The sequence below is a fragment of the Loxodonta africana genome, chromosome 1 (genome assembly GCF_030014295.1).
Source record: "Loxodonta africana isolate mLoxAfr1 chromosome 1, mLoxAfr1.hap2, whole genome shotgun sequence".
NCBI lineage: Eukaryota > Metazoa > Chordata > Mammalia > Proboscidea > Elephantidae > Loxodonta > Loxodonta africana.
In genome coordinates this window covers 2,232,178-2,246,648 of record NC_087342.1, presented here as the reverse complement: position 1 = coordinate 2,246,648, position 14,471 = coordinate 2,232,178, and the positions used below count along the sequence as shown (strand labels likewise).

The following is a 14,471-nucleotide window of genomic DNA, read 5'->3' as shown; positions in this document are numbered from 1 at the left end:
TTATATTTCACATTGCAAATTAAAAACTGAAAGTCTGTTCTTTTGCATTGGTCTTTTGTGAGTCTTAACATGGCCAGTTCTGGCACACTGCTGAGACTTAGTGTTTGAACACGTGAGGATCAGGACCAGACCCTGGACTCTGGTGAATTAATCAGGATAATAGCACCTTGGGGGGCAGTATCTGGCTTCCAGCCAGCCTTGTGGTAACACATACCTCTGCATCACTGTGTACTCTGTTTTTTTTTTTTTTCTTCTTCTTCTTCTGGGTTGACTCAAAGCTGGGCAGTCTACCTAATAAGTTATTTAATTGAATTAGCCAAAGGCTGGACTAATGAGCTGAAACCTATGAAATGAAATATAAAATAATCCTTAAATAGACTCCCAAACCTAGATCATTCAATTGTACAAGACAGGACATGGTAAAGAACACATGAAGAGTAGCGATTCTAGGAAACCCTGGGGGCATAGTGGTTAAGCGCTATGGCAGCTAACCAAAAGGTTGGCAGTTCAAATCCCCAGCCGCTCCTTGGAAATTCTGTGGGGCAGTTCTACTCTGTCCTATAGGGTCCCTATGAGTCAGAATCGACTCGATGGCAATGGGCTTGGGTTTTTTTTTTAATTGGTTATAACTGATTGTGAGGAATCAGTATATGATAAGCCTAGGGCCACCACCTCCCCTGCTCCCCATGCCCCCACCAAAAAAAGGAAGCTAACATGATCTTAAAAACTGACTCACAGTAGAACTGCTCCACAGGGGCTTTTGGCTGTAATCTTTATGGAAGCAGCTCACCAGGTCTTTCTTCCGCAGTGCGCCAGGTGGTTTTGTACTGCTAACCTCTAGGTTAGTAGTCAAGTACAAACCATTTGTGCCACCCGGGGTCCCTTAATATGATCTTGGGCTGCCTTAAAGGAAGAACAGTGTTTCCAGTAAGCAAAGTGATAGTCCCTTTCTTCTAGAAAGCTTCCAGATCCTACAAAAAAGACACAAAATTGAGAGATGTGGTGTGTATTCAGAGAATTGGGTCATTCTTCCTAGTTCCTGGGCAGTAATCTCTAGACTCTGGGAATTTTCCCATCGATTGGAGTCTTTGTTATTTATGCAGGGGCTCTAGACCACATCTACCTGACAGGTTAGGCTAATGAGTTGACTCTTGGGTGGGGGCTGGCCAGGCCAGGTAACTACCTCAGAGAAAGGGGACTGGAGGTTGAGTTCAACCATGTGGGCAATGATTTAATCAATCACACCTACCTATTACCAGAATGCCGTTGAGTCGATTCCAACTCATAGTCTCTCTATTAGGACCCCAATAAAAATTCTGGACACTGAAGTTTGGTGAGCTTCCTGGTTGGTGAAGGATAAATCAGTGGTTGGGAGGGTGATACACCCTATATCTGGGTCGTGGGAGCTTCACTTTGGAAACCTTCCCAGACCTTGCTTGATGCATATCTTCGTTTGTATCCTTTGTGCTATAATAAAATTGTAATTGTAAGTATAGCACATTCCTGAATCTTGTGAGTTCTACCAGATTATCAAACCTAAGGGAGTAGTGGGAACCAGCAGGTCAGAAGTGATGAAGGCCCTGAGGCTTATAGCTGGCATCCTGAAAGGGTAGAGGAAACCCTTGAATTTGTAGCCAGTGGGTCAGAAGTCAAACAATGTATCGCTTTGGACAAATCTGCTGCAAAAGACCTCTTTAAACTGTTGAAAAGCAAAGATGTCGCTTTGAGGGCTAAGGTGCACCTGACCCAAGCTGTGGTGTGCTTGGGCCTCATATGCATGTGAAAGCTGGACAGTGAATAAGGAAGACCAAAGAACTGATGCCTTTGAATTATGGTGTTGGTGAAGAATACTGAATATACCATGGACTGCCAGAAGAATGAACAAATCTGTCCTGGAAGAAGTACAGCCAGAATGCTTCTTGGAATCGAGTATGGTGAGACTGGGTCTCACATAGTTTGGACATTTTATCAGGGGGCACCAGTCCCTGGAGAAGGACATCATGTTTGGTAAAATAGAGTCAGCAGAAAAGATGAAGATCCTCAACGAGGTGGGTTGACACAGTGGCTGCAACAGTGGGCTCAAACATAGCAATGATTGTGAGGACGGTGCAGGACTGGGCAGTGTTTCCTTCTGTTGTATATAGGGTCATCATGAGTTGGAGCTGACTCGACGGCACCTAACAAGAATAACACAGGTCAGAAGTGAGAGTGTCATGGGGACCCGCAAGCATGTGGGTAGCATATGATGTTTTGGGCTGACTTGGAAGTCTGGAGGACTATAAGATTTAATTTATGAGATCTGACCTAGCTCTGGTAGTCGCATCAGAAGCAGACGTTCTGCGTTTACAGTGTATGTCAGGGAAGACCTAGACAAGACAGAGAGCTAGCTTGTAGTGACAGTTGACCTCAGAGAAGGCACAGAGACACCCTAATACAAGAAGGATATGTAATGCATTTGGAGTTAACTTCTTGAGTGATCAAGATGGTGAAAAAACTTGAAACCATGTCTCATTAAGGAACAGTTGAAAGAATTGGGCTACTTTAACTGGGAAAGAGAAGATCTGGTGGGAAATGAGATCCAGCTACAATTATTTGAATGACTGTGGTGCACAGGACTGTGTGTTCCTAGAAGAAAGAACAAGGGCCAAATGGATGTAAGTTGTAGGGAGCAGGTTTCCATTTAATGTAAAATAAAAGGGCCGGAGCTCAGCATCAATGGGATGAGCTCAGCCTCTTACCCAGCTGATCATCTCTACTTGTCTAACACCTCACAACTAGTAAGAGGAAGAGCTAGGAATTAAACCTAGTCAGATTGCCCCTAGAAGCCCTGGTGGCACAGTGGTTAAGTGCTCAGCTGCTAACTGAAAGGTCGGAGATTCAAACCCACCAGCCGTTCCACCAGAGAGAGATGTGGCAGTCTGCTTCTGTAGGATTTACAGCCTTGGAAACCCTATGCAGCAGTTCTGTATTGGAATTCCACTCAGCGGCAATGGGTTTAGTTAGCCCATGTCTCCTGAAGTCTTCTTTAAAAGAAACAATAGCTTAACTAGTAAAGAATACCTGCCTTGAGCATTGTGCTCTTTTTAGAGCTATCAGGTGTTTTTTTTTTTTTTTTTTAATATGGGATCAAATTGACAACAGCAACTTGAAAGGTTAGATAGGAATCTTAGGGGGCTGTGAGTTTGTGTTAATGGAGGAGGAACAACTTGGAAAAGGAGGGTAAAAACGGCTGTACAACTTGAAGAGCGTAAGCAGTGTCACTGAATTGTACATGTAGAAGTTGTTGGGTTGGTGTGTGTTCTAGAGTACAGTTCTTCTCTGATGCCTGTGGTGTCACTATGAGTCTGAATTGACTGGACAGCAGCTGGTGCCTGTATGAACCACTACCTACTGGTCAGTTTTGTCGTGCTGTGGCCGTTTGTGTGTTGCTGTGATGCTAGAAGCTATACCACCAGTATTTCAAATACCAGCTGGGAGAACCATGGCAGACAGGTTTTAGTGGAGCTTCCAGGCTAAGACAGACTAGGAAGAAAGGCCCTGGTGTTCTACTTCCGAAAATTAGACATTGAAAACCATGTGAATCACAACGGAACATTTTCCAACATTGCTTAGGAGGAGTGAAGTAGAGGGCTAGTGTTGAGGACGAGGGAGACCCTCGTTGTCTTAGTCATCTAGTGCTGCTATAACAGAAATACCACAAGTAGATGTCTTTAACAAAGAGAATTTTATTGTCTCAGAGTCCAGTAGGCTAGAAGTCTGAACTCAGGGTGCCGACTCCAGGGGAAGGCTCTCTCTGTCAGCTCTGGAGGAAGGTCCCCGTTATCAGCCTTCCCTTGGTCTGGGGGCATCTCAGCACAGAAACCTCGGGTCCAAAGGATGCGCTCTGCACCCAGCGCTGCTTTCCGGGTGATATGAGGTCCCTAAGTCTCTCTGCTATGTTCTCTCTTTTATCTCTCAAAAGAGATTGGCTCAAGACACTACCTCATCTTGTAGACCTCATCAGTATAATTGCCACTAATCTGTCTTATTACATCGTAGTGGCAGGATTTACAACACACACAGAGAAATCACGTAAGAAGATAAAATGGCAGACAATCATACCGTCATCTAAGGGAATCATGACCTAGCCAAGTTGACAGACATCTTTAGGGACCCCAGTTCAATCTGTGACGCTGGGTGAGATGGATTGGCACAATAGCTACAACAATGGACTTGAACATGCTGGTAGTGGTGAGGATGACACAGGACTGTTCCCTTGTCCATAAGGTCGCCATGAGCTAGAGTCAACTTGATGGCAGCTGTCTATTTATCTACCTGTATTAAAGAATGTCTAGTAATAATAGTAAAAACAACTATCATTTTTGAGCTCCTATTAGGTGCTTGGAAACCCTGGTGGCGTAGTGGTTAGGAGCTACAGCTGCTAACCAAAAGGTCGGCAGTTCAAATCCACCAGGCACTGCTTGGAAATTCTATGGGGCAGTTCTACTCTGACCTATAGGGCTGCTATGATTTGGAAGTGACTCGACGGCAATGGATTTGGTTTTTTTGGTTCTAGGTGCTTTATATAAACCCACGTTTTTAACTGTGGCTGCACAAAAGAATTACATTTATACTGACACTCCAGTGTTACTTCAGACCAATTCAATTAGAATGTCTAGGGAATGAGACCCTGAGAGTGATATGTTTGTAAGTTTTCCAAATGATTCCAAGTGCAGCCAGGGTAGGGACTATGGGTATAGAAGTTTCATTTAATGCTTACAGTAGCTCTCGTAAATGGCCATTCCTGTTGCCATCGAGTCTATTCCGACTCATGGCGACTCTATAGGGCGGAGTAGAACTGCCCCATAGGGTTTCCAAGGAGTGGCTGGTGGATTTGAACTGCTGACCCTTTTGGTTAGCAGCCATAGCTGTTAACCACTGCGCCACCAGGGCTCTGTAAATGACCATAAATACCCCCATTTTACATATGAAAGGACCAGGAGCTTAAAGTTCCTTGGCAGAGCTGCAATGTGAATGGAACCCGCTTTGCTCAAAGCCCATGTTTTTCTCATCAATGACAAAGTTAAGTTTTATCTAACAGACATATAGGAGCCCTGGTGGCATAGCTTCCAGCATCACAGCGACATATAAGCCACCACAGTACCGCAAACTGACAGGTTGTGGTTGGGTGTACTGTTGTTACCCAAATCAGAAGACATTATTATGATGTCACCGCCAAGAAAAAAAAATAGAACGGGCCCTAGCGTGCAGTGAACAGAGGTGAGAGACATACCATCCTGTCCACTAATCATAAAGTGTGTATCATTTCTGCTCTTGGCGTACTAGTCTATCTTTGGTGACCAGGAAGTTATAATAATGCACCAATTCATTTAATCCTCATAGCAGCCTTAGGAAGGAGCCCTGGTGGTGCAATGGTTAAGTTCCCGGCTGCTCAGTGAAAGGTTGGCAGTTCAAACCCACCAGCCACTCCACTAGAGAAAGATGTGGCAGTCTGCTTATATAAAGATTACAGCCTTGGAAACTCTGTGGGACAGTTCTACTCTGACCTATAGGATCAATATGAGTTGAAATCGACTAGCTGGCAACAGGTATACCAGCTTTAGGTGTTGTCATACACCACTCCCATATTGCAGTTAAGGAATTAATGTAAAGTTTAGCTAGTTTTGCGGCACACTAGGATTTAAACCCGAATCTGACTTGAAGTAGAACTCTTGTTTTATTTCGCCTGCCAGCCATGCCATAGAGGAATGTTGATGAAGCATGAGTTGCTGGTGTAAAGTGAAAACCTGGGAGGAATGTGTGCTTGTAGTTGTTATATGCTGTCGGGTCAGTTCTGACTCATAGCGACCCCCAGTACAATAGAATGAAACACTGCCTGGTCCTGAGCTATCCTCACAATCGTTGCTATGCTTGAGCCCATTGTTGCGGCCACTGTACCAGTCCATCTCGTTGACAGTCTTTCTCTTTTTCACTGACCTTCTACTCTACCAAGCGTGATATCCTTCTCCAGGGTCTGGTCCCTCCTGATAACATGTCCAAAGTACGCGAAGTGAAGTCTCACCATCCTTGCTTCTAAAGAGCATTCTGGCTGTACTTCTTCTCTGACAGATTTGTTCCTTCTTCTGGTAGAGCGTGGTATGTATATTCAGCGTTCTTCGCCAACACCATAATTCGAAGGCATCGATTGTTCTTTGGTCTTCTTTATTCACTGTTCAACGTTCAAATGTTTATGAGGTGATTGAAAATACCACGGCTTGGGTCAGGCACACCTTAGTCATTAAAGTGACGTCTTTGCTTTTTAACACTTTAAAGAGGTCCTTTGCAGCAGATTCGCCCAATGCATTGTGCCTTTTGATTTCTTGACTGCTGCTTCCACATTGATTGTTAATTGTGGATCCAAGTAAAATGAAATCCCTGACAAGTTCAGTCTTTTCTTCCATTGTCATGATGTTACTTATTAGTCCAGTTGTGAGGATTTTTGTTTTCTTTATGTTGGGGTGCAATCCATACTGAAGGCTGTAGCCTTTGATCTTCATCAGTAAGTACTTCAAGTCCTCTTCACTTTCAACAAGCAAGGTTGTGGCATACCACAGGTTGTTACTGGGCTTCCTCCAATCCTGATGGCACATTCTTCTTCATATAGTCCATCTTACCAGATTATTTGCTCAGCATACGGACCGAATAAGTGTGGTGAAATGATGCAACCCTGACACACACCTTTCCTGATTTTAAACCACGCAGTATCCCCTTATTCTGTTAGAATGACTGCCTCTTGATCTATGTACAGGTTCCGCATGAGCACAATTAAGTGTTCTGGAATTCCCATTCTTTGCAATGTTATCCATAATTTGTTATGTTCCACACAGTCGAATGCCTTTGCATAGTCAGTAAAACACAGGTAAACATCTTTCTGGTATTGTCTGCTTTCAGCCAGAATCCATCTGACATCAGCAATGAGATCCCTGGTTGCACATCCTCTTCTTAATCCAGCTTGAGTTTCTGGCAGTTCCCTGCCATGATATACTGCTGCAACCTCTTTTGAATGATATTCAGCAGGATTTTACTTGTGTGTGATATTAATGATATTGTTCGATAATTTACGCATTTTGTTGTATCACCTTTCTTTGGAATGGGAACAGATATGGATCTCTTCCAGTCGGTTAGGCAGGCAGCTGTTTTCCAAATTTCCTGATACAGACAAGTGAGCCCCTCTAGTGCTGCATATGTTTGTTGAAACATCTTTGTTGGTATTCCGTCAATTCCTGGAGCCTTGTTTTTCACCAATGCCTTCAGTGCAGCTTGGACTTCTTCCTTCAGTACCATCGGTTCTTGATCATGTGCTACCTCCTGAAATGATCCACCAGTTCTTTCTGGTACAGTGACTCTGTGTATTCCTTCCATCTTCTTTTGATGCTTCTGACATCGTTTAATATTTTCCCTGTAGAATCCTTCAACATTGCAACCCGAGGTTTCAATTTTTCTTCAGTTCTTTCAGCTTGAGAAATGCTGAGCGCATTCTTCCCTTTTGGTTTTCTAACTCCAGGTCTTTGTATATTTCATCATTATGCAAAAAGAATAATTTCTTTTATTAGGATCAGCACAAAGCTGGTTCCTGTGTGGAGATTAAAGATGTCCCAAATGTCCAACTTTTCCAAACTGCTGTACCACTCCATCATCTCTGACATCGACCACTCCCTTTACCCTCAGCACTCTCCCTCCCGTCTTTGGGTTCCCTGATTCACTGAAACAGCTCACAACTTATGAATCGTATAAAGGAAATGGCTCACATGGTTGTGGAGGCTGACAGATCCCAAATCTATGGGTCAGACACTGGCTTCTCCTGACCCACATGGCTGTAGGGGCTGCTGAACCCAAACTGGCAGTTCAGACCACAGGCTGCTGGTTCACAAGGCTGCAGAAGCTGGTGAATTGGGTCCAGTAACAGCCCGATGGTCCACAGGGTGGTGGAGGCCAGTGAATCCCAGGATTGGCAGGTCAGACAGCAGGCCTCTGGCTCAAGTCCCAAGAACTGGAGGTCAGTTAATCACAAACTAGACACAGGATCCAGATGCAGAGAGAGAGGGAGAGAGAGAGAACCCTGCCAGGACATACACATATATCTTAGATGCAGGCCAGAGCCCAGGGAAGGGGGTAACTTTAGTAAGGGTGGGACTTGAGTCACACCCTCCTGCAAGGCTTTGACCCAAGACACAACCTACACCAATCTTGTCTCATCAACATGTAGAGGTCAGGATCCACAATGCATAAAATGGAGAACAACCATACAATTTTGGGAATCATGGCCTAGCCAAGTTGACACATAAACCCAACCATCACAGGTTCCATATATGTTATTTGCATAGTCCCACTCAATCACTGCGTGTGAGTCACAAATACCATGGGTAAAAAAGGGCCATATTAATTCATTACGCTGCAAGTGCTTTTCTTTGTCTTCTTGAGCCGCCCTTTGAAAACTTCTGTTCAGCTCTTTTATGTCATCATTTCTTCCTTTTGCTTTAGCTATTCTACATTCAAGAGCAAGTTTCTGAGTCTCTTCTGCCATCCATTTTGGTCTTGTCTTTCTTTCCTGTGTTTTTAATGACTTTTTGATTTCTTCGTGTATGATGTCCTTCATGTCATTCCACATCCCATCTAGTCTTTAGTCATTAGTGTTCACATGTGTTAAATCTGTTCTTGAGGTAGTCTCTAAATTCAGCTGAGGTATGCTCAAGGTCATACTTTGACTCTGCTAGACCTGTTGTCATTTTCTTCAGCTTCAACTTGAACTTGCATATGAACAATTGATGGTCTGTTCTGAAGATGGCCCTGGCCTTGTTCTGACTGATGATATTGAGCTTTTCCAGCCTCTCTTTCCACAGATGTCAGTTTGATTCCTGTGTATTCCGTCTGGTGAGGTCCACATGTATAGTAGCCATTTATGTTGGTGAAAAAAAGTATTTGCAAGGAATAAGTTGTTGGTCTTGGAAAATTCTGTCATGCGATCTCCAGCATCATTCCTATCACCAAGGCCATATCTTCCAACTACATTCCTTCTCTTTGTTTCCATCCTTCATATTCTAATCACCAGTAATTATCAATGCATCTCGATTGCATGTTCGATAAATTTCAGACTGCAGAAATTGGTAAAAATCTTCAGTTTCTTCATCTTTGGCCTTATTGGTTGGTACATAAATTTGAATAATGGTCTTATTAACTGGTCTTGCTTGTAGGCCTATGGATCTTATCCTATCACTGACAGTGTTGTCCTTCAGGATGGATCTTAAAATGTTCTTTTTGATGATGAATATGATGCCATCCCTCTTCAATTTGTCATTCCCGGCATAGTAGGCCGTACGATTGACCAACACAAATGGCCAGTACCAGTCCATTTCAGCTCACTAATTTTTTTTTAATGCCTAGAATATCAATGTGTATGCGTTCCATTTCATTTTGACAATTGCCAATTTTCCTAGATTCATACTTTATACATTCCATGTTCCTGTTATTAATAGATGTTTGCAGCTGCTTCTTCTCATTTTGAGTCATGCCACCTCAGCAAATGAAGGTCTTGAAACCTTGACTCCATCCATGACCTTAAGGTTGACTCTACATTGAGGAAGCAGCCCTTCCCCAGTTGTATTTTGAATGTCTTCCAACCTGAGGGGCTCATCTTCTGGCACTATATCAGAAAATGTTTTGCTGCTATCCATAAGATTTTCACTGACTAATTTTTTCAGAAAAGACCGTCAGGCCTTTCTCCCTAGTCTGTCTTAGTCTAGAAGTTCAGCTGAATCCTGTCCACCATGGGTGACCCTGTTGGTATTTGAAATACTGGTGGCATAGCTTCCAGCATTACAGCAACCCGCAAGCCAACTCTGTGCGACACGCTGACAGACGCATGGGGAATTTATGGTAGATGAAATACTTTTTTTATTTGTTTTCAGATACACAAAAGCTGCCATATAGAGAGGGCAGGAAGAACCTATTACGTCGCAGCTCTCCTAAAGTCCTCTAGTGGCTCTCAGTTGCCGTAGAAATAGGCCTAAACTTCTCAACAAAGCTTGGAGATAATCACATGATCTGCTATTTGCCTTCTCTTCAAAATCCATATCACTCTTGCACTCTAGCAAGAGGCTGCATTCAGCCCTTTAGAGGCACAGCCCTCTGTCTGACGTTCCCTCTGCCAAAATACTCTTTCCCATTCTCTGGCTGGCCAGCCATCACCCATGTCTCAGTGTACTTCTTCTCCAAGCCCCAGACATGGTTACATCTTCTTGCTATCCTTGCCACAGCATCCTCTTCTTCCCTTTTTGTAGCACTCATTACATTTTCATTGCTTGTTTAATGCCTGTCTTTTCCTGCTAAACAAACTCCCAGAAAGTTAGGGACCAGATGTCTCTTTTTAGTATTGTAACCTAGCGCGTAATACAAGACTACTACATAGTAGCTGTGCTCAACAAGTATTTTTTTATTGAAGTTGATCAGTAACACCAGGGCGATTTGATAATAGGAGGAGGGAAAGGGAAGATGAGTCAAAGGAAGGAGGCAGAAGGTTAATTTTAGTAGAGCATTTAGGGCAAAGGTAGATGTGGGTAGTGTGTTTCACCATGGACCTCTTGAGAACCAGGGAATACCAACATGGTAAGTTTGCCTGAAGGAAGGAAATCTGTTTTGCCGAGGCCCTTGATGGTGGCAGCACCCTTTTGCTGGTGAGGTCCTCTTGGGTCCTGGGAAAACACTGGATATCAGCATACATGGTGCTCGGTGCTGGGGCGGGGGCGTGGGAGTTTGTTAGGAATGGAATCTGTTGAAGAGTTTTTTTTTTACAGGATTATCCCTTTGTCTGTCTCCATTTGGCCCTTACAGAGGCCATGAAGGACCCAGAAGATCAGGATACAGATGAGACAAAATCAGATAAATCAAGGAGTGAAAGAAAAACATCTCAGAGGTCTTCTAGATCTGAATCAAGACGTAAGCAAAGTTAAAACAGACACTCGTGTTTATTATTATTATTTAAATTTAAGTAAAGTAAATTTTAAAGAGTGCATATCTAAGTTTACAGAACCTAAGTAATGTACTTGTTTAATTCCTTACTATAGCTCCTTAAGAGCAGAGCCTGTGTTTTTTTCAGGGTTTTATCCCCAGCTCCTGGCACATAGAAGTTACTATCATCTTCATGTTGATAATGACCTATCAGCACATCTGTCCACCAAGCCTTCAATGGACGTTTCTAATACAGCGTCATAGAAAGAAAGCTGGACTTCGGTTTTGAGTCCTGAATTTATCACCTGAAGATGCCTGGTCTTGGATAAATTAACTCACCTTTCTGAGCCTCAGTTTTTTCCCCCATTAAAATGATGATTGTGAGTTGTTTGGGGTTTAAAATGGAAAATGTTATGTGGAAAGGATTTCACAGACAGCAAGTAGAAGGAAAAGTAAGGAATTTGGTCATTAGGATTTGTAAAGAATGGCTGGCTCTTTCAGACTGGGCATCATGGTGTTAGGTATTGTAGTGGGATCCTGACTTTTCAGGTTCTAATCCAAAATATAATTTCAGAAATTTAATTTTGACTGGAGGAGGTGAGGTCCTGGGAAAATCTGTTTATTAACAAAATTTACATTAAATCCTTTCAATCTAAGACATGTTTCATGCATCAAAATTTCCCCATATCATATTTTAAGCCTTTATCTTCTCTTGTTTGGACTCTTGCAGCAAGGATTTCCACTCAGCCTTTCTGTCTGGCTCTTCCTCCATGATGCGACTAGGATTACTTTCCCAAAAAATGAAATCACATCACTCTCCTACTCAAAAACTTTAGTGTGCCCCTCCCTTGTTTTCAGCTTTTCACCCTTCCCCACTTCCTACATTTCCGTCACAGGATTGTCTTTCCAGTCTCTTTTCCTTGGCACTATTCTCCTGGCTATGACTCTCAACTTTCCATAGGTGTATTTAATGATAATGACCCTTTGTCTAGCACTGCCTTGGCACCTCCCTTTCTTATGTTAAACCCCCTTAGGGACAGGCCTTGCCCCCTGCTCAGCTCATAAATTAGTCCATACACGATGGGTCTGAGGATCCCATGACGTGAAATAATTTGCTTGCATCCTGAACTCCCTCCACCTTGCCCATGTGGTACTGAAAGAAGGGCTCTGTCCTGTTTAGCCGTATACACGATAGCTCCTTCTGAGTTTGTGTATATGTTTCTCATTCTCAATGCTGGCTTTAGATTATTTCCAAGAATGGAAAGGCAAATGCTGACTTCTTCCTCAGACCATGAACCTTCCACCAGTTAACTTTTGAGTTATAAAAATCCCCAGTAATTGTCTAATTGCCTAGATTTGCCATTTTGCCATCTTCAATTAATGTGTCTGCTTCTTGCCTTACTAGTTTTTCTCTGAAGTCGTATTTTTTTAATCAGTGGCAAAACCCTTCTTCCAGGCTCAGAATACCCATTGTTTTTTGTTATCCACTCTCTATCTGTATTCACTCCCAGTCCCATTATCCGTGACCGCCTCATCTCAGCTCTTTGCACTAAGGCCCAGCGGTCTCATGTACTGGCAGCCTCAGCTGCTTTTCCAGGGGGAGGTCAGCAGATAGAGTGTTAAGCCACTGACAGCCTAATCTTGCCATGTGGAAATAGTGTTTGGTTGCCACAGTCCCACGGAGGAACTAAGGTGTCTGTTAAATGTGTGATTGGAGAGTAGTTCCCCAGGACCCTTCTTTGGGAAAACCAAGTTGCATACTTGGCCTATTTAAGTATCCAGCATTATTTTTCCTTTCCATCCAAACACAGGAATCCTACAGAACCCTCTCTTGTCACCCAGCCAACTGGCTTGGCCAATCTTTCCTGCCTCATTCATATTAGTCTTTGGCCTTGTTCGTAATCATTTAGTCTCATTTAAGATAGATCATCTAGTTGGCGCCACTCTGCTTTGGTACAATTGTAATTTCTTCCTTCCTCTGCTGAAAGTTCACCTAGTCTTGTCGTTGACCTGCTTGACACTGTATATTTTAATAATCCCAGTGTTTGGACTTGATCTGAATGTTGCCTTATACTTGGGGCCATTCTGTTTCCGTTCCAATTCTCTTTCTCTCCTAGCTTGTCCTAAAGCCAATATTCTAACTTATGCCTGGGATATTACTTCAGAGATAATTGTATTGAGAAAAGGATGTTCTTAATTGTTATTTGTCTTTAACGTAATAGATCCTCTGTAAATGTTGGCAAAATTGAATTGAACTGGAGTAATGATAGCAGGATCCTAGCTTGTTTTTTCTCCATGATCTACTCTCTTGTAAGTACGCAGTGATAAGAAGTAGACGGAGATGAGGTGAAGATGGAGATGAACTCATGGGAAAGGCTGCCTTTTTTTTTAAGTTACAAGACTGAGCAAATAAAATGATTCTTCTAGGAATTTTGGGGTATTAAAACCCATTAAATTTAGAGGAAGTTTGAAGCACTAGCTACTTTGGGAATAACAAACTGCTTTATTTGAAATCTAGAAATTCCTAGCATTATTTTTTTAATAGCCACAACAAGAGATGATTTCATATTTTCACAAGATACCACAGACGATACGTTTACAGAAGGAGAAGAATCCTACTCAGAGGACGAAGACTTAGATGTAGAGCATTTGGAAGGAAGTTCAAGTTCATTTCAGGATGATCATTTGGAAAGCACTGGAGGTAAATGTTATTGGTTTCCTATGAGTGGTTGTCACAGTTTTAAAGACAAATTGCCCAGTTCTACTTGTGAACAATTGTAAGTTCCTAGAAAGAAGAATTTACAGGGTATGGATATGTATGGGGGGTGGGGGGTGATAAAAGCATTGCACACATTCGGATGGGGTGGCTTAGCAGCCCCGGAGTCGTGAATTCCATTTCTGATGGTCACAGACAGAACTCTGCGACGTGGTCTTCTGGAGAGTGAATGGTATTGGGATTGTTCTACCCCAGATCAGTGAGAGTAACTCTCGCTTGGAATTGATTGAGAGTCACTCTTTCAGATTCTGTCAAAACCCCAACCGGAGTTCAGCATTCAGTCCTGACACACAGAGGCATGTTGACCCTTCCTCCCACACTCATTGGTGGGTGACATCCTATATCCGGGCTATTAGTAGTACTTACCGCTAGAGTATTTCCAACTATGTATGTTCCTCCTGTCTTTGGAAAATTTTAGAATTCACCAGACACTCTTCTTAGTAAAAATATTTTAATTTTTTAGAATCTCTGCATGTGGAAACCCCTGTCCCACCTGCAGAAGAGGCAGAGGAGAAAGTTAAGAAGAAAATATCAGATAGTTTCTTCTACGACTATAATGAGCTCGCATCAAGGCCTTTTGTGACTCTGGATTCGAACATACCACTTCATCTTCTCACGCTTGTGTATCCATCCCAGCTACATATGTGTAATTTGGTGATTTCAGCTTCATAGGTCAGGGGTTGGCAAACTACAGCCCATGGACCAAATCTGG

General features: G+C 42.8%; 1 protein-coding gene across 1 annotated transcript in view; it reads left to right on the top strand.

Annotated features, from left to right (window-relative positions):
* Positions 1–14,471, top strand: part of CFAP44 (cilia and flagella associated protein 44) — a 148,161-nt gene that overhangs the window by 14,362 nt on the left and 119,328 nt on the right. Inside the window, exons 3-5 of the mRNA XM_064280501.1 lie at positions 10,867–10,971; positions 13,529–13,684; positions 14,223–14,382. Of these exons, the coding sequence (XP_064136571.1) occupies positions 10,872–10,971; positions 13,529–13,684; positions 14,223–14,382 (416 nt within the window). The 5' untranslated portion in view covers positions 10,867–10,871. The remainder of the gene's footprint in view (positions 1–10,866; positions 10,972–13,528; positions 13,685–14,222; positions 14,383–14,471) is intronic.